Below are 19,664 nucleotides of genomic sequence, written 5' to 3'. Positions count from 1 at the left end.
GCGAATCAGGGGGGGCGCTTAAGGCACCCGCCGAGTCTTCAGTCCGCAGGCATTCCGCGCCTGCGGTTTTAAGGGTCCCCGTGTCGCCGGCACGGCAAAGACCCGTCCCCTGCTGAGCCGATTCCCTCCGGAGCTCGGAGGGAATCCGCCATTCCCAGATCGTGTCAACCCCGGAAGTCCAAATTATTATTATTATTATTGCTTCCTGATCCTTGAACCTCGGCTCCTTGTCTCCCTGCTTCTTGATCCTCGGACCCCTGACTTTGTGACTCCTTCCTTCCTGACCCTCGGACTCTTGGCTTCCAGACTCCTGGCTTCTGGACCCCCGTTCCTGCTCCCACCCCGCCATCTTGCCCCCGGTCCTGACGTCCCCAGCCGGGACTGCGATCGCCCGTGAACCGGACCATGACACCCAAGCCCCAAGCCCGGCTTTAGCCAGCATCCCTGGCATGAGGCTCACAGGCCCAGCTGGAATTACTAATGGCTCATGACACCCATTTGAAGAAGCTTTGCGCATAGCCATTTGTATGCAGGGCACAAGCTTAGGCCACCTTTCAGAGGGCAGGAGAGTACATAAAGCTTGGAGTTTCATTTGCCCTCTGCAAATGAAGGCGGCAGGTCCCTCGGCCTGGGTGGAACGGGTACTTAGCTGCCCTCCATTAAAAGCAAAATAAACAAATTTAGTTTTTTTAAGAAAAGAAGTGGGCAGAAGATATGGGATCCAGGGTCACACCTCTTCCCCCAAATAAGACCCCTAGTCCAGGACTTAAGATTTATTTTTTTCATTTATTTTATTTATTATTATTTTTTTAAAAAATCAGTCCGAAACATAATTTTTTCTTTGTTTTTTTCAACTTTCCCTCCCGTTTCCCATCTTTAATTTCTCTGCCTTGCTGTGCCCTTTTCTCTCTCTCTTATATCATAACCGCCCTACAATAAACTGCAATTCCTTCTGTCGCTCATAGTTCAAATCCTGCACACAAATTTATCATGCTCTAATATTTCTAGGGACGTGGGTGGCGCTGCGGGTTAAACCACAGAGCCTAGGGCTTGCTGATAAGAAGGTCACGGTTTGAATCCCTGTGACGGGATGAGCTCCCGTTGCTCAGTCCCTGCTCCTGCCAACCTAGCAGTTCGAAAGCATGGCAAAGTGCAAGTAGATAAATAGGTACCGCTCCAGCGGGAAGGTAAACAGTGTTTCCGTGCGCTGCTCTGGTTTGCCAGATGACCCAGAAGCTGTACGCCGGCTCCCTCGGCCAGTAAAGCGAGATGAGCGCTGCGACCCCAGAGTCGGTCACGACTGGACCTAATGGTCAGGGGTCCCTTTACCTTTAATATTTCTTTAAACGTGAAGGAAGAGGTTTCCGTTCTCCCACAAAAGAGTCCTCGTTAGGTTCTTGTGTAGCTGCGGTTGTTGCATACACCCACAGCTTAATCGTCTTTTTTTGCTGGGGACAGGGAGGGGCTTTTGCCTCTACAATCCCTAAACCTCGGCTTAAGCTCTCAACCAGAGGAGACAGGACATTGCATGTGGCTGCAAAGGAAGGTTTCATGTCTGGAGGCAGAATGTCTCTAAATGCCACTTGCTGGCAACAGCAGGAAGCGAGAGTGCTGCGACGCTCTGGTCTGGCTTGTGGGATCTCTGCTTTGTGGGATCTCTGGCTGGTCCCTCTATGAACAGGATCCCAGCCTAGATGAGCCTTTGGTCTGACCCAGCCGCAGAGCTCCATTATTGCTCCCATGTTTAAACCGATCTGGGGCAAGAGGGTTGGGCAAATCTTGCACGGCACTCACCCTGTCTAATTCTACAGATCGCCTGCGGCTGCTTCTATTATTAGGTGCCAACCCCGCTGGAGGGGGAAAGTGGGAAGAAGAGAAATTAGCACAGGTTTTGCATCAGGTTACAGAGATCCAGTCCCCCCCCCTCCCGGGAGAGAGACTTTCATATGCTACACCAGTTCTGTTCCAGGCAGACCTCAGAGAAGCATTGATTTGGGGACAGAGCAAGCCAGGTGTTTGGCCTCTTTATTCAAACATACGGGGCAGGGAACGCTTTGAAACTCAAGCCCTGTGTGGACCGAGGTTTGAAAAGAGGATTCATGTGCCTCCAATTATAAATTGAGCATCGTGTTGCGTCACATGGCAGGACAAAGATGCGCAATGCCGTCCAAATTCGAAGCACGCTTGCACTCCTGTCTCGACGACGTCTACGCCGGCTTGGTCACGGTTGCAGAATGGAAGAGGGCAGGATCCCCAGGGATGTGTTCTACAGGAGAGCCAGTGTGGTGTAGTAGTTAAGAGCAGCGGACTCGTAATCTGGTGAACCGGGTTCGCTTCCCCGCTCCTCCACATGCAGCTGCTGGGTGACCTTGGGCCAGTCACACTTCTCTGAAGTCTCTGAAGTCTCTCAGCCCCACTCACCTCACAGAGTGTTTGTTGTGGGGGAGGAAGGGAAAGGAGAATGTTAGCCGCTTTGAGACTCCTTAGGGTAGTGATACAAGCGGGATATCAAATCCAAACTCTTCTGGCACCAGGCCCCAAATCTGTGTTAAAAAGGTGTCTGCAAATGTGACACAAAGGCTGGCATCATCAACCCTGCTGTGTGGGAATCACTTGCAGACGACCGTAGTGCCTGGAGACAAACAGGTCATGTATCCACGGCAGGGAGCAGAGGAGGAATGACCGCTGGGAGAAGTGCAGAGAGAAGAAACGTCACGGTGCATCCTCAGCAGTGCAACTGGATGTCTTCATCTGCTCCAGCTGCAACAAAACATGTCTCTCCCCTATTGCTGCAACCTTTCAACACTTTAACTTCACACCCCCCCCCCAGGCGCATTCCTCCGTTGTCTCTTAAGACAGACGGATGCCAACAATCTCAGAGAGAACCTTGGCTTTGATTTGATGCTGCATAGAAGGGCAAGCCAGTGCGATTCCTTCTAGATGTTGCCGGACTACAACTCCCATAATCCCCAAAAAATGGACAGGAGCTGATGGGAGTTGTAGTCCAATGACATCTGGCAGTCACCATGTTTGCTACCCTTGCCAGATGAGGTTAAAGCTAACCTAAGGTTCTGGCCCCTCAGAAAAAGAAAGCGCCGCTGGCAAAACCATTTCTCTGGAAGCAGGCCTTGGGCTGATTAACATTCTACAACTTTTGAAATGTGTTTGTGTGTGGGGGGGTGTGATAGGTTTGTTTTGGTTTTATCATGTATTTTGTGCTCCCATTTCGCATTTTTGTGTTGTGAACCGCCCTGTGACTTTCCGATGAATGGCGGCATACAGATTTAATAATAATAAAATCTGATAGCAGCTGCCAAACCTAGACAAACGGATTTGATGGTGTGTTGGGTTTCTATGAGAAGTTGCTAGGACTTATTTCAGCCGTGAAAATGACGCAGGAAACGGGACAGGGTGCTTCAACTTTGACATCGCAGATATCTCTTCAGCTTCCGCAGAACTCTGGATTCTGAGCTAGAAATTCCATTTCACACTCTGCCCACATTTCCATGTTTTATAGTTTTACAAAAGTCACCAGGGAGACAATTTCCGCAGCAGTCCCCCTTCCCTGGAGGAAAAACCGCAGGCTACTGCCTCATCTGTCCCCCCCCCCCAAAAAAAGTGCTTTTGCACCCAACAGAACTCGGAATTTCTTTTCACATCCAACACATAGAAATATAGTGGCCAATTTGCTCCAAAATCAGACCATAGGAATCATTTGGATTGCACATAAAAATCTATAGAGTTTTGGCACCAATTTAAGCATTTTTTGTAAGTCATGTTGTCTGTAGAGACATACAAAACTGCCCTATACAAAGTCCATCCAGGTCAGGATTACCAGCACGGACTGGCAGCAGTGGCCGACCAGAAGGCTTTACAACCCTTCCTGAACCTGGAATACTCTGCACGCAAAGGAGCTGCCCTCCTACTGAACTGCGGCCTCCATCAATTTCTCTTCTGCCCTACCGGCGGCAATGTAGAGCTGTCAGAAGTGGAGCAACATTATGTTCTCTGGAGAGAAATTAGCCGCATCTGTTGACAGCAGGAAAAACAGCCCTGCTCTGTACAACGGAGGCTGGAGGAGGGAAGAGACCCGGTTTCCAAGGCAGTCTTTGCAGCTGCTCTGCTCTTCCAGAGGCCTGCCGGTTCCCCTAAGCTCACCCCCTGCTCCAGTAACCTTCTTGTGCCCATGAAAGATGCACGAGGCAGCAGCGAGGGAGGCCGCCAAAAGGTCAGTGCGCTCAGGAGAGCGTGGAAGTGTTTCCAAAAGCCGCTGTTGCTTGATGGATTCCTCGAAAGGCAGGGTTTCCTTTGCGCTTGCTTTCCCGCCAGCTGCTCAGGCAGAATTTGCTCTGGCCCCCTATAGCAGGGCACCTGCCCAACAGGTGGCCTTGCCAGGGAGCTGGGTGCAATCCGTCACTCACCTCGTAGGCTTGGAACATTCGCTGCACACTCACAAGCCCCAGACGTGTGCAGCAAAATGGCTGTCGATAGTTGAAAAGGCTCTGGGATCCAGGTTTGCTTTCCCATCCCATCCAGGTAGAATCATAGAATCCTAGAGTTGGAAGAGACCCCAAGGGCCATCGAGTCCAACCCCCTGCCAAGCAGGAAACACCATCAGAGCACTCCTGACATATGGTTGTCAAGCCTCTGCTTAAAGACCTCCAAAGGAGGAGACTCCACCACACTCCTTGGCAGCAAATTCCACTGTCAAACAGCTCTTACTGTCAGGAAGTTCTTCCTCATGTTTAGGTGGAATCTTCTTTCTTGTAGTTTGCATCCATTGCTCCGTGTCCGCTTCTCTGGAGCAGCAGAAACAACCTTTCTCCCTCCTCTATGTGACATCCTTTTTTATATTTGAACATGGCTATCCTATCACCCCTTAACCTCCTCTTCTCCAGGCTAAACATGCCCAGCTCCCTTAGCCGTTCCTCATAAGGCATCGTTTCCAGGCCTTTGACCATTTTGGTTGCCCTCCTCTGGACACGTTCCAGTTTGTCAGTGTCCTTCTTGAATTGTGGTGCCCAGAACTGGACACAGTACTCCAGGTGAGGTCTGACCAGAGCAGAATACAGTGGCACTATTACTTCCCTTGATCTAGATGCTATACTCCTATTGATGCAGCCCAGGAGCATGCTGTCAAGTTTCGGCAATTCTTTCTGGAGGCTCCCCAAACTGCGCAGGCTCTCTCAACTTGACTACTGGAATGCATAGCACTCGGGGGCTGGCCTTGAAGAGGGTTTGGAAATTTCAGTAGACCCTGAGGGCTGAAAAGGCGCATTCTGCTGCTTTTGATTCTCATTGGCCACCTCCTTACTAAGCTAAAGGCGGAAGATGCTGGGACTTCCTAAGCCATGGGTAGGCAAACTAAGGCCCGTGGGCTGGATCCGGCCCAATCACCTTCTAAATGCAGCCTGCGGACGGTCTGGGAATCAGCGTGTTTTTGCATGAGTAGGATGTGCACTTTTATTTAAAATGCATCTCTGGGTTATTTTTGGGGCATAGGCATTTGCTCATGTATTTTTTCAAAATACAGTGGTACCTCAGGTTACAAACACTTCACGTTGCAGACTCCGCTAACCCGGAAGTAGTAAAACTGTGTGGCAGCGGCGCAGCGGGAGGCCCCTTTAGCTAAAGTGGTACCTCAGGTTAAGAACGGACCTCTGGAACGAATTAAGTTCTTAACCCGAGGTACCACTGTATAGTCCAAGGTCTGAGGAACAGTAGACCGGCCCCCTGCTGAAAAAGTTTGCTGACCCGTCCTAAGCCTTCAGGAACCCGGCACTGGATGCAGGGCTTTCTCTCATGCGAAGAAACCCGACTGCAAAGCAAGCTCAACCGAGAGGCAGTGTGGCAAAGCAGTTAAAGGTGTTTAACTACTTCCTGGCCAGAGCTCAAATCCCCACCCAGCCATGGAACTCAGCAGGTAACCTTTGGCCGGTCAAGTCTCTCAGGCTACACTACCTCACAGGGCTGTTGAGGGTAAAAAAAACCCATTGTCCCACCTTTAACCAGTAACTCCCTGGTTACAACAGCTCTGGTCTGTTTCCAGGCACAATTCGAAGTGCTGGCTATGCCCTTCAAGCCCTGGGCGGCTTAGGCCCAGGCTTTGTATTTCCTGATATGAACCTGCCTGGATTTAAGAGTTCTCTGGCGGGAAGCCTTTTGGGGATTCAGAAGAGGGCCTTCTCGGTGGTGGCCCCTCCCAAGCTTCAAATCTCCTTCCTCCCTTGTTGTCTTTCCCCAGCAGGCAAAGAACTTCCGGCAAACGTTCGGGAACTGACTGCTTTTAATCAAAGGGCTGGTGCCATGCTGTTTCTATTGTAATTTTCTACGGTTTTAATTTGTCTCTCTGAATTCCTGGCTCTCAGCCTTACCTCCCAGATAATGTGGGGCTTTTCAGCGACCATCAAAATCATGCCAATGTATTCACAGTGCAAAGGAGATTCTTCTTGCCTACTATATATTTTCCCATCAATGTTTGCTTAATTATTTCCTCCCAGTTCAGTTTTTAACTGTTATAATCTGCAAGCTGCCTTGAGTTCATCAGAAAAAGGCCGGGGTATACAATAATAATGATTATGGAATAAATGGAAATCAATCAGGCAGCAAAATCGCTTTTTAAGGGTGGTTCCTCTTGGGATGGAGCAATCTGCCAGGTTGGCAAAGGCTGGGCCCAGGCTGCAAATGCTTCCAGGTGTTTGTTTCAGACTACAGCTGTGCATTGCAAGGGGTTGGTCTGGATGACCCTTGGGGTCCCATTCAACTCTGTAGTTCTACGATTCCAACAGGCCTCTTTGCCAGGAGGGGGGAAAAAACCCATCGCCCTTTCAATTCCCCCCCCCAAAAAAAACAGAATAAAAGGGGAAAGAACGAAAGCTACACAGCAATTGTACAACCAGCTTCGTTAGAACAACTCAGCAAAATAAAATTCCGGTTTATTGTTGGACAACATTGTTTTCACACATACATCAAACAGGCCAAAAAAAAAAAAAAAATTAACAGCAACTTTGTAGACAAAACAAAAGAACGAAAAATAAAAAGAAAAAGGAAAGAAAAAAACCCTTTTATCTTTGGCCTTGCCATCTCATACAAACCAACTAGTTATGGTACATCTAAAGTACATACACAGAAGAAAAGAGAAAGTTACTGGAATGCTCAGAATAAAGATTGGACTTTTTTTGCATTATTTTTTTTTTTACAAGGTCGTGTTTTGTTTCCCCCCCTTCTCCTTTCGAGATAAACGTTTTGGACATGGTCACACCACAAGTAAAGTCAAGAAATATTTTCAATTTTTTTCCTTTTCGGTTGTTTTGTTTTTGAGGAACAGAGGGAGAGAGAGAAAGAGAGAGATTTTAAAAAATTAAAACACCACACTTCAAAGCCCCGCCCCCCCTTTTGGTCAATCGGAGATCGCGTTAAAAATGGCTGACCTCGTCACAATATGTACAAAAATATAAAATGTAAATAAAAAATACAAACAAATTCTCCTTTAAAGTTACTTTTAAGAAAGCAAGCTGGGCCTTGAAGTTTTCCATTGGGGAGGAGAAGAGGTGGGGGGGGGGAATCAGGACCTTAATTTCTCCGCTCCCCCCAACCCGGTCTCCCCCCACAAAAGTGGCTTAACTTTCATTCCACTCAGAGTTGGGAGAAGGGCTGCCCCCCCTCTACTTGATGACAAGCGACCACAGCAAAAAGGGGGTCGGGGGGGGGGGGCGGTCGGAAGAGGAGGGGGACATTTTGCAACAGGAGCTTCAAAGGTGAGTAGGTCACGCTGGCCTTTAAAAAAAATTCCTCTTTTAAGTTTAAAAAAAATGTGTGGGTTTCTAAAAGTAGCTCTGCCTCCTAATCGTCGTCGTCGGTTTTCTGCTTCTTGGGATCGACGTCGTCATCCTGTGAGGGAAATGGTATATTACGTGTAAGAACACGGCTCTTTCTGTGTTTCAGCACCTACAACCTTGGAACTCCCCGCCTATTGATTATCGGCTGCACCCTTTGCAGCACCGGGCGGAAACTATTTTGGTTTAGAGAAGCCTGCCCAGATGTTTAGGATGCTGGTGCGAGTTGGAACCCGTGTTCCAGTCCATTGTTAACAGAGACTTTTTAGAAAGTCTTAAAAATTGTTATTCAACCCTACTCATATCTGCATACGAGATTTCTTGCCCCGGTCGGGTGGTGTATAAGCTCCATGGAAGAGATCAGAAATAAATCTCCCTTTGCCCAATTTTGGAAAACTTGAGAAAGGGCAAAGGCACAGGTAGCCAGGCTCCCTTGGCCTGTAGATGTTTTGCTCCACAAAAGCAATCTGCTTCTCACTTATCTCCCCATCGACAGATGCCAGAAGGTTTCTTCCGCGACTTACGGGAAGAACCAGAAGGGCCCCGGCTCTCCAATTCTCTTAGGGGACTCTCTAAATCTTGCACAGCCATGGACCTCAAGCCACTCACCTCATCGTCCTCAGCTGCCCGCTTCCCTGGGGGCCCTTCAGCCTCATCATCCTCATCGCCATCTTCTTCTTCACCTGGGGGGGAAGAGGACGACGGGCGTGAAAGAGGGAAAGTGAGATGAGGAAGGAGCAAGACCCAACGCCCTCCCACTACGCCTGGTCCAAGCCTCCGGGAGCCCTTAGCAGAACAGATTCTCAACGTCCTGACTTTTAAAAGCTCTGTTCTTTTAGCCCTTGCAGAATGCAAGGTTAAAATGCACAGGTGCCACTTTTGTTCTCCTTTTTATGTGAGTTTTACTTCCTCCTTCCATTTCCCCGGGAGTCCATTTGAGGAGGGTGCTTGCCTGCCTGCTTGCTGCAAAGAGGGAGAAGGAGCTGCAGGTATTCTGCAGGAAGGCTTACTTATTCAATCTCCCTTCTGCCTTTTATTTTTTGCTCGTTCGGATTTGGGCTTTTTAGCAGGGGCTACAAATGGCGCCAGGGGCAGCAATCCCAGTAAGCAGCTGCCCCTTCTCTCCACAAAACGCTGGTATCTTTTATTGGTTTGAAGAGTTTCATTCGCAGATAACAAGACGCCGTGCGTTTTTTGTGCAGCGGGACAGGGCACATCCCATTGTCATTCCCACCCAGTTATCCGTCCAATTCTCCCTGCCTTGGGAGGGGGAGGAAAGATAGGGGGCCAAAAGTCTAGTGAAACTTTGGGGGAGATGTGACGTGTGCCCTGTTACACCCAAGAACTATGTGTAGAGGAACAGATGTAGAAAACTCTGCAAGCAAGCCAGGGTCGTAGGCGCATGGCAACACTGGAACAAGCACCTTTTGTGAGAGCAAAACCCACACCGCACAGAAACTGGGAAAAGAGGGGAGTCCTCTGTTGGAGCGGCCGCCGAGCTCAAGTTTGTTTCTGCGTCCCCGTCCCAACGACAAACCTGCCTTTAATGAGGTGGGGCGGAGAGAGCCAAAATTCATTAGTTCTGACTCAGGACGTTTTGCTAATTGTCAGGGGCAGGGAACCTGCCAAGGACCCCATCCTTCAGAACTGAGAGAAAGAAAAGAGGACTGGATTGACCCAGAAAAGGTCTGAAATAGGCCAGTGGATTGGGGACAGCTCGGAGAGATACTCCAGCACTGGAGAGATCTGTGTGTGTTTCCCCCCCAGTTTAAGCTCTTCTGGATAAGTGGCAGGCCTGTTTGAACCTTCCACATTTAGGCCAGTAATCTGGCTTAATTGTCACCGCAAGCCACTAGCAGAGAGCGGAGTGGAAGGAGGCCTCGGGGCGAGAGGAGGGGAGAGATTAGGGTCACCTGGGCAGAAAAGCTGCCCCCACTTCCTCCGGGATGGCGGGATTAGCTCAGGCAGGGGACTCAATGCTGCTCTGCTTCACCTCACGCAGAGTTTTAAAGTCCTGGGGATGGAAGGGAGCTCTGCTGGGCTGTGAGGGAAACGGACAGAGGGAAATGGCTGCCTTTTGTGCCAATGGAACAGACATTCTTGGCTTCTGGAGTGAAGTAAAGGGATCCAAGGAGCAACCAGAAACTAGTGTTTTCGAAAGGGGAGAAAAACACACCCTCCAGGGCACTTTGGAGAGTAGGGGCCCAATCTGCTGCCCCACCACAAAAAAGCGCCTTTGTTCCTTCTGGTATTTGGGAAAAGAAATCACAATAGTGTTAATGTTGATGTTCTAAATGCTATTTTATAGGAACATTTACTTGCCTCTCTGAACTTTTGTGCCGGAGAGCTCTCAAAAAATGGACCCTGCAAGCCCTTGATGGTTGCAAAAAAAAAAAAAAAAGTTATACTTCCAAGGTTGGAAAGTTAAATATCCATCCCTGAAGAGCTTATAATTGTCAGCCTTGTTTGGTTATCCTTTGTGGCCATATGGACAATGTATATTAATATATGCTTAAAATCTGGTCTATGGATGATTGTTAAGGTGAGCTGACGTTCTTTGTTAGATTTGCAATTATTTTTTTTAAAAAACGCAAATCATGATGATTAATGCCGCCACCCTGTATGAAATGGTATCAAAGGCACCTATCTGTCTCCCCACCTCCTTTCCCCGCAGGCAACCCAGAAGGCTTCTGCCACATCCTAGCTTGGTGTTGACATCACCGCTCCATCGCCATGGTTTCCGAGCTCTGCTTCCCCACCCTTTTTTCCTCCTCCTCCTCAATCACCAGGGGTCGCCAGGCAACGCTCCCCCACCCAGCAACAGATAACCAATTATGCAAAACGGCCCAGGAGACTCAAGGATAAGAGGCAATAGCCAAGTGTGATTCAGAGCATTCTCCAGAAAGGGGCAATGCTTCTTGCACCCAGGGGTGTGTGTTTGTGTGTGTTGCACGTTGTCTTGTTTTTCACGAGAGGTGAGGTCTTCGCCAGCGGTTCAGAGCCACAATTAAAGAGGCTCTCAGGGGACGCCATTAAAGGCAAAGAAACTGGGTAAAAGGAACAAGGAGCAAGGTCGTTAATATTTTTTTATTTATTGGGGAAAAGAGAGGAATCAAAGTGCCTATTGCTAAGCCACAAGAGCTCCCCTCGCAGTGATCTCCTCCAGGAAGCAGCCTCCAGCTCTTGCAATTGCACAAGAGACCACTGCAATTTATCCACAGGGCGAAAGGGAAGGAAGATTTGCCCATCGCAAACGGTTCTTTTCTCCCACCCCAAACCCAGGCTTTTGGGTTTCCTAGCCCATCATGGAAATAATATAGTGCACAGTGGATAGCCCACTCGCTGTAAACAATTAAAAGTGGTTTAAAACGCCACAAGGAAATATACCTGGTTGTCACCTATACACTCACACACCCGGGGGCATCCGACACATTAGGCCCCCCTTTGGGGAGTGTGTGAATGAGGCTCGAGAAGTTTACCCCCGACTCCTCAGCAACAGAAGGGGGAAATGTTTGGGAAGCCAGCTGCAAAATTGCAAAGGTGCCAGGCCTGCAAAGGAATGGCAGGAATCAAACCCTGAACGGTGCCCCCCTCCCCCCGAACAGACGCCAAATATTCCAGCTTAGCCGGGGAGGCTGAGGCTGGGCGGAACGGGAGTTGGGGCCCAAAACACCTGCAGGTTAAAGGTGTGGGGCCAGGACAGGTTTCTCAAATCCTCACGCAGCCGTCGCTGGGAGATCGCAGGCTAGTCGCACAGAATCTCTGCTGAACCTGCTCGCAGGGTCGTTGTTACGGTGGTGGTGGTGGGAGGGGGGGTAGGGGAAGCCAGTGTCCTCCTTGTGGGAAAGGCAGGACCCAATAAACATACGTTGCTCCCCGCTGATTTTGTCGCCGGTTGGCTCTCCTTATGGGAGTTGGCGGAAAAGCAAAATGCCTTGCCTGTCGTGCTCAACCCAGAAAGGCCGTTAGGGGGAGCCACTGCCCTCTGCAACTGGACACAGCTGGGGCAAGCGGGAGCAGCTGGCCTTCTGCAAGCAGAAGGGGGGGCCCTTGTGGCGGTGGGGGGAGGTCAGAAAGGGAAACGGAAGGTCACCTTCTTCCTCGTCTTCCTCGTCCTCGCCAACTTCTTCTTCTTCCTCATCTACCTCGTTGTCTGCTTCCTGCTCCCCATTTTCCTCGTTTTCCTTGTGGAAACAAAACACACTTAGGAAAAGGCAAAACTCGCCCCTCCAAGGGGGCAGCCCAAACGCCACTCGCAAAGTGCCCCCCAAAGCACAGCATTTAAAAGAGCTGCGGTCTTGTTTCTTGAAGCACCAGAGCTCATCCTATCAGGATTCCCTAGGTTTGGGTCGGCACCTGCCCCCTTCTCCTCCCTCCCTCCCTCCCCACATGTGCGCGCACACACACACACACACACCGGTCGGGGTTGCTGGCCACTTGCCAATCCCCTGCTATGGCAGGGATGCAGAATCTGTGGGTTGCCGGTTGCAATCCTAGCAACCTTTCTGTGTTGCAGCAATCAAACACAGGAGTTGCAAAAGGGGGACAGGGTCAAAACTAAGAGCCAACACCCCAAAGACCCGATGCAACAACTTGCAAGCCCGCGATAATTTACTGTTTCAATCGTTACCATACGGTATTGGTTGGATGAGCTTACACTTGCGTTCTCTTAGTTTACCAACAAGACTTTAAGCTCAGGGAAGAGAAACCAGCGACGTTGCAGCAGCGACAGAGCAGCATGCGCAAGGCCCCGGGTTCGAGTTCTACCACCTCCCAGATTTCTCTGGGGAAGGGAAACAGGAGACACCTCACACGGGGAGAAGCCCTGCCTTCTGCAAGCTGGTGCCCTCCGGAAGTTTTTGATAGCCACTCCCATCTGTCCCAGGCAGTACACCGTGATAGGAGCTGTGGTTGAATGCATGGGGGGGGGGGCAACAGCTTGCAAAAGGCTGGGCCCCACAGCTTGACCCAGTGGAAGGTAACTTCCTATGCCTCCACCTGCCTAAGCCTCACTTCTCCTGGCAGAAAATACTTACGGCGTTTCCATTAGCTGGGGCATCTCTGCCATTTTCTGTCTCTTCCACGACTTCCTTCTTCTCTTTCAAGTCCTTAAAAGGGACAGAAATAAACCAGAGTGAGTCACCAGGATTCCAGCCTCCAATATGGTTGACGCTCTTTTTGGGAATCTGAGGAGCTCTTTCACCTCCTCCTCTCCAATGAGCTTGGTTTGTTTTTTTGGAAGGATGGGAGAACGAAGGAAGGAAAACAAGAACATCACAGCGGCCGGGGGAAAGTATAGGAAATGAACTTACTCCTCCCCAACTGCATGTGGAACAGCTTGAATGCAGAAGCCGGGACTGGGCACAGCAAAACCTTGCCCCCCCCCAAACCAAACCGACAGACTCTGCACTTAGGCAGTGCAGTGTTTGACAAACACGCATAAACCTCAGGAACGGAAAAGCCCGGCTTTTCATGTTATTCCAGCAGGGCTCCACCTCCCCAGAGCAGACCAGGCTTGGACCAGGTTAGGTTATGGGAGTCCAGAGCAGAGAAACATTCCCCCACCGGCCTGATATTACAGCACGTTCCCTTCCCCCTTATGAAAGGGGGGTGAGCCAGTGGCTCATCAACAAACCGCCAACCTAACACTGAAAACCACAGGAGCGAGGGTGGAAAGCAGAGTCCAGAAACCCCATTTTTGAGCCGCGGGATGTGTCTACCGGCTGCCGGAATCTGGTGGAAAAAGGCACTAGCCATAGCAGGAGTCCTCTTGCCCACGCATACACAGATAAGCCTGTCACCAGGATCCTGCCCTCTCCCTCTCTGACTGCCAGCTGTTTAAAAGGCCGCAAGGTACCTAGGAACATCTTAGCGGATAAACCGTGGCCTGGTCTGTTGGTGGTTCTGCCACCCGAATGGCTGAATGCTTTGCTCCCCACAGAGCAAATAATGAATAATCTGGAAGGCGGTTATATGCACAACCCGACAAAGGATTGCCTCCCTGCTCGCCCCGCCCCGGTTTATTCATTTGGATTAGACTAGCCTCCAAATTATTTGCAGGCCCAGTGGAGCCATGCATCGCTTAAGCCTCTCAAGACAAGCAGGGCTCCTGGGTAAATCGGGAACAGATTAGCAAACGCTGCCTGCACTGAGGAGAAACACCCAGGAATCCTCCTCTTGTGTTGCCTCACTTTAGTACCACTAGGCTCACACCTGTTGCTGAGCATTTAAATCTGGGTAAAATCAAGCAAGCCTGTTGGGTGTTTTGTTTTGTTTTTTCACTTTTGGATCTGGTTACCTTCACCCAGCAAGGCTTGCAAGCAGATCCATCGTTTTCACATCGACCAGATTGGAGCAGTATTCCCTCACGCGCAGAAACAGATATGAACACAAAACCTCTCTGAGCAACGCCCTCTAAAGAGCAAATCAAAACAGGCTCCGTAATGAAGCAGCAGCAGCAGTGGCAAGTGTTAACCTCGTAATGAAAACCTAGTGCCAGGTCATCACAGGCCGGTTGAACTACAAAGACATGGTTGATTTTTATTTTATTCGTTGCATGGAGTAGGGGCACCTCAAAGCAGAAAGCACCAGATTTTTCCACACTCCAAGGCAAATTGACAATACTAACAAGCTTTAACTTGATCCTGAAACCTTTGAGGCAGGAGACTATAATTACAGGCCCAGCAGAGCTGTTTGCCACTTCAAGACCAGCCACAACAACACTGGCTAGGAGGGGCAATTCATACCTGCTGGATATTTTTTTTAAAAAGAGAGAACAACAATTATCTGGAACTGTACTCTAAAAGCAACACGATGAGTATCAACCTTGCAGAGCCGCTAGGTTGAAATCTACATGCACAGGGCCTCTGGCAGAGGAAACATCAGCAGTAGGCACCTGCACCAACCCAATTTGCTAACTGAGGAACGGCAATAAATAAATAAAACGGTCCACGTAAAGCAAAACTGACAAAAGTACTTATTTCAACCCTCTCCAAAACACATTTGCAGCCTGGTTGGTGCCAAGGGTAACCCAATTGTCAAATGCATTCATGGGATCGTTCTTTCCCTCCTAATTGCAAGCTTTGCAAAGTGCAACCGCTGCTGCCGCCACCTGTAACAGATACGCCTATTAACAACCCTGGCAAACATTTATTTTTAAAATAAATAAATAAAAAAGCCTCCCACCTACAGGGGGCGCACGCGCCGCGAGCGCCCGACGCTTCGCCTACGGCCTGCCACGCGCCCGGGCCCATTTCAAAACAGCGCGCCACGGCCGGCGCCCGCTCCGATTGGCCAGCCGCGGCAGAACTCCCGACGCATGCCGGGACGTGTAGTTCCCCCTTTGAAAGGAGCAGGGAGGGCTGCGGCAGGGCGCGGGGAAGGCAGCGGACTACCATTCCCAAGAGGCCCCGCGCGGGCGGGGGCCAGAGGGAAGGGAAGGAGGAGGGGGGGAAAGGCAAGAGGGAGAAGAGGAGGCGGCACGTGGTGGGGCCGCTTTGGGCTGCTGTTTGCCGCGGCCGCAGCAGCCGGGGGCGGCGCTGGAGAGGAGGAGCCGCCGCCCGGCTGGGAAATAAACTGAGCTGGCTGCCCCTGGGGCAAAAAAGAAAAATAAATTCAGGGGGGCGGGAGAAAAGAGTTTGCAGGTTGGGGGGGCTCACTCCCCGCCCCAGCACCGTGCCCCCCATTTATTTATAAGAGAGTTGTGTATATGAACTCTCTCGTCTAAAGAGTTACACTTGGGCAAGTGGTGTGAGCTGCCCATCCTGGGGGGGGGGAAGTGGGGTTTTTTTTGGGGGGGGATCCCCGTCTAAAGTTCCCTTTCTAAACGCTGCTCCAACTTCCACCGCCCCAGTTTAGGGTGGCCCGCCCATGACCCCACCACCACTCACTAGGGGCGCCCGCCCGCTTCGACGTGGGTCCTAAGGCCCCCCCAAAAAACCGGACGTCAAACGTCCCTTCGCTTCTCACACCTCCCCCCCCACCCCCGGGTTCTGTAGCGGAACTGCCCACCCGCAGCTGCAAAGCTTTCGGGTTAAACACCCCCCTCCCCAAACCGCAGTTCTTGCCGGCACCTGTAAAAGGGCCGTCCGCGGAGCGCAGCGCCAAAGCTCGACGGGGCGCGAAGAAAGAAACGAGGCTGGCAGCAGGGCTTAAGGGAGGCGGCGTAGGAGCACCGGGGAGAGGGGGGGGGGCTTTCTTGGATCCCAGCAACGGCCCAAGCCGCCTGCATCTGCCGCCCCCACCCCTCGAGGGGAGATAGAAAGTAGAGGGACGGTGCCAGCCGCGGAATGACCTTGCTGGGTTCCCTTCCGTGGCCCCGAAGACCCGTCGAGATGCGGGCCGTGAAAACGGGGGTTGTTTGGGGAGGGGGGACGCTCGCCCTGTCCAGAAAAGTGAAGGGTGCCCTTAAAAGCGGGAGAGAAATGGCCACGCGAAGGCTGCAAGCTATTAAAACCGCCGGCTTTCCCCCCGCCCCGAATCTGCGGGTGGCCAGAAGGCCGAAGGAGCCGCGCGCCGTCTGCTTGGCACAATGTATCCGGCGGCTGCTCCATTGTATCCGCCGCCCGTCCAAGGCCCGGGGGGGGGGGGCGGCGGCGGCAGAGAAGGACGAACCTGTCCCGCCGCCACCGTCCTTCCCAACGGCAACCGCGATGCTGGCGGCGGGGAAAGGAAAACACCGATCCCGCCCCCGTCTTCCCATTCATCCCCGCCCATCCATCTACCCACTCGGACGCGTGGGTTCCCTCCGGCGAGCCCCGTTACGCCCCCGCGCCATCCGCACGGACCCCCCTTTTAAAACCGCGAGGAGAGCTTCCGGAACTTTTGCTTGGGGCGGCGAGGTGAGACGGAGGGAAAAGGGTCATTCTAGTTCCAAAAAAAGGGGGGTGGCATTTGAACTTCAGATGTCACCCCAGATGTTAGCAAGACCCCCTTTTCGTAACGGGTGCGCAAGGTTAAACTGCGCGTTGGTAACAGTCCAGCCCGTTTGCTGGATGGGAGATCTCTGTCTCCCCCCCCCCAAAAAAAAACCCCTGTGAAAGTCGGGCGGGAGGGGTGCTGGGGGGGGAATAAAGCAGGTAGGAAATCTAGAGACACCCCGGGACGCTCGGGCGCTAAGCGAGGGGCCGCCGCGACGTGCTGGCTCTCCCCTCACCGTGAAACAAAGAGCCCGCGCCGGATGGCCACCAACATTTGCTCTCCGCTTCCCCATCAAAGCGAAGCCTCTTTACAGCCTCGACCCCCTAACCTGACACTCAAGTCAACCCCAACCCCCTTCTTCCCGCCCCCTCCTCCCTCCCCCCCCAAACAAGCCGCTTCCGATTCTATCGCAGCCACCGGGGGTCGTAAAGTTATTTCCGTGCAATTAGCAAAAGCAAATTAAAAAATATGGGGGGGGGGGAGAGAGAGAGCAGCGGACACACGCAATCTCAACTTGCATTCAAGTACGTCGGAACGTTCACAAAGGATACCCAAGAGGGTAACATCCCTCCCGACGCCCCTCGCTTGTTTTCGTAATTTCAGGTGGAAATGGACGGGGGAAGAGGAGCACGAAAAGGCTGCCTTCAACCGTTGGGCACGGCGGGTCTTTCCCGCCGGGTGGCTTTTTAGTTCCCCCTCGTCCCGTCCCCCCGACTCGCACTCATGGCACTTTTTAAAAAAGTAGGGGAATCGGAGGGACCCTCTGAAGTTTTCGACGTCTGTCAAACCCGCGAGGCTCCTTTGAATGGAGAGCTCTTTCCAGACGGCCGCTTTGCAACAGGGACCATTGCGAGCGCCCAGGAGAGCCCGCAGCTCGGGCACTTTCAAGAGATTTTCTCAAAAGAAGCCTCCCGCTTTCTCCCTCTCTTGATATACAAGCTGTCCTGTCCGCCCCCCTCGGGGGGTTGGAAAACCATTTTCCTTTCGGCAAAAACCACCTCCAAGGAAGAAAAAACAAGCCGGGGATCTTGCGGGAGCGAGGTCGCTGTCGCAAACAAAGAAACGAGGGAAGCGGAGAGCGCACGCCGCTCGCCGAGAGACACACGCGGACAAAATGGGACTTTCTGGTGGGGGGGGCGGACGACGGGAGGCTCCGTCGAGGCAGATCCGGAAATAATTAGCCGCGGCCGAGGAGGACGACGACGGCGTGGCGAGGAGAGGACGCCTCGCATGCGTTGGGTCGCGGCCGCTTACCTTGGTGGAGATCTCGGAGCTGGTATCGACGGCGGCGTCTGACATGGCTGGCTTGGGAGTTGCGCGGGGATAAATCTCTCTCTAATCTATAGAAAATAGAGCTAAAATACAAAAATAAAGCCCCCGGCGACTTACAGGTCCACCGGCGCGCGCCTGGGGAGCAAGAGGGGGAAGAAGCGAAGAGAAAAGGGGGTGGGTGGGAAGAGGAAAAAAACAAAACCCCCCGAGAGCCGGAGCGAGCAAGGCAGAACAATGCAAAGATGGCTTTGGACGGAGCCAGTGGGAAGCTCACGCGGCGCCACTACCTTTAATATAGATTAGTGGGCGGCACGCTCACTCCCCTGCCCGGCGCGGATTGGGCGGCCGCGGGGAAGAGGGGCCCGCCGATTGGTCGGGGGGCGAACAATGGGCAAGGCTGCTTAAAGCTGTACGAGGCGCGCTCGCCCCCCCCCCGCCCTCCCCTCCCGTCTGGGCAGCGCGGCGAGGAGTTGGTGCCGGGCCTGAGCCGTCCATGCAAAGCGAGCAGGATGGAGGGAGGGAGGGGAAGGAGGCGCTGCAAAGCGCGCGCGCGGGAAGAGGGGGGGCATGCAGGCATGCACCCCCCCCGGAGCCGTCTCCTGCCCCTCCTCCGCGCGCGGGGAGGTTTTTGCGCCGTGCAAAAAGCGCAGAAGCGGAGCGGGGGAGGCATTGCAAAAGGCGAAAAGCTCGCAGCGCGCCCGGAGGGAGGAGCAGAAGGGGGCCGAGTTCACCCCCCCTCGCTTTTCTTTTCGGCGCGCGCACACGCGCGCACTGCTCCCCTTTCACTCCGAAGTTGCAAAGCCGCTTTCTAAAAAAACGCCCTTTTTGCGCCCCCGCTGAAGCAAAGTCGCTTGCATACGCACGCGCGCGCAGGGAACTTCTCTCGAGCACCACCATTTTGCGCAAAAAGCAACGCGCAAACCTTGGGGGTGCGACGCATGCGAGTCTTGCGCTCGTGCGCAATCTGCTGCGGGGGGAGGGTTGCAGGAACCTGGGTGGGGTAGAAGGCTTTTGCGGGTCGGGGATCGAGGGGGGGGGAGAACAACAGGGGGTGGGGTGGGTTTTAGTGAGTTTTTTTAAAGGTCATGCGCGCATCTCCGCGCTCTTTAACGCGCCAGCAGGTTCAGGCGGAACCCAGCGAGGGTCGCTTGGGCAGCTGGCGAACGTGCTGAAAATTGCGCGGCGGCGCCCAAAGTTCGTGGGATTTGCGCACAGCCCGACCCGAACCCTGCGCAAACACACACACACACAAAAAAAAAACCCTCAACACGCGTCTTTGGCTCGACTTTCTGCTGAGCAAACATGAGAGGACGGAAAGGCTGCGCTATTGGCCGGAGAACCCGCGTGCACGTGGGAACGCCTCTCTCCGTGTTCAGCACTTGGAGATGGGGGGAGGAGAGGGAGAGAGATGACTCGAAACCTGCTGATCTCTGTTCAATTCAATCTCCGCTCCAAATCCCATCTTCCCGGTCTAAAATTTTGGGGCGAAATTTCACATTTTTTAAAGCCCGCAGCTCACGCCAAGCAGGGGATGAGTTTCGCGTTTCCTCCGCGCACACTTCTTCCCCCTCTCTCTTATTTGCAAAGGGGGGGGGGAAGGAGGATGCGGGAGACAGAGAGAGAGGCGATTTCTCGCTC

At 52.5% G+C, this 19,664-nt stretch overlaps 1 protein-coding gene across 2 annotated transcripts; it reads right to left on the bottom strand.

Moving 5' to 3' along the window:
• Positions 1-6,887: 6,887 nt before the first annotated feature.
• Positions 6,888-18,303, bottom strand: PTMA (prothymosin alpha). 2 transcript variants are annotated; one of them, XR_014220110.1, is made up of 6 exons: positions 18,009-18,303; positions 12,872-12,943; positions 11,929-12,019; positions 11,223-11,384; positions 8,445-8,518; positions 6,888-7,890 (listed from the first exon to the last, which is right to left on the bottom strand). XR_014220110.1 is itself a non-coding variant. In XM_082224702.1 (5 exons), the coding sequence occupies exons 1-5, from the start codon at positions 18,051-18,053 to the stop codon at positions 7,843-7,845; spliced, it is 330 nt and encodes a 109-aa protein (XP_082080828.1). In that variant the 5' UTR covers positions 18,054-18,301; the 3' UTR covers positions 6,888-7,842. The 2 variants fall into 2 exon arrangements, 1 of the variants encoding a protein (XP_082080828.1); XM_082224702.1 differs by lacking the exon at positions 11,223-11,384 and having other exon boundaries at positions 18,009-18,301.
• Between the last annotated feature and the right edge of the window lie 1,361 nt (positions 18,304-19,664).

Source organism: Podarcis vaucheri (assembly GCF_965113315.1).
Source record: "Podarcis vaucheri genome assembly, chromosome: 5".
NCBI lineage: Eukaryota > Metazoa > Chordata > Lepidosauria > Squamata > Lacertidae > Podarcis > Podarcis vaucheri.
This window is presented reverse-complemented; position numbering and strand designations above follow the sequence as displayed.

Bases quoted from the DNA above. Each gene is read 5' to 3' on its own strand.
- PTMA (XM_082224702.1), bottom strand. From the start codon at position 18,053: ATGTCAGACGCCGCCGTCGATACCAGCTCCGAGATCTCCACCAAG. The intron at 8,519-11,928 runs GTGACCTTCCGT...CTTCCCCCCCAG, and splicing joins CGAGGAAGACGAGGAAGAAG to GTGAAGAAGAAGATGGCGAT. The intron at 7,891-8,444 runs GTGAGTGGCTTG...TTTCCCTCACAG, and splicing joins GGGCAGCTGAGGACGATGAG to GATGACGACGTCGATCCCAA.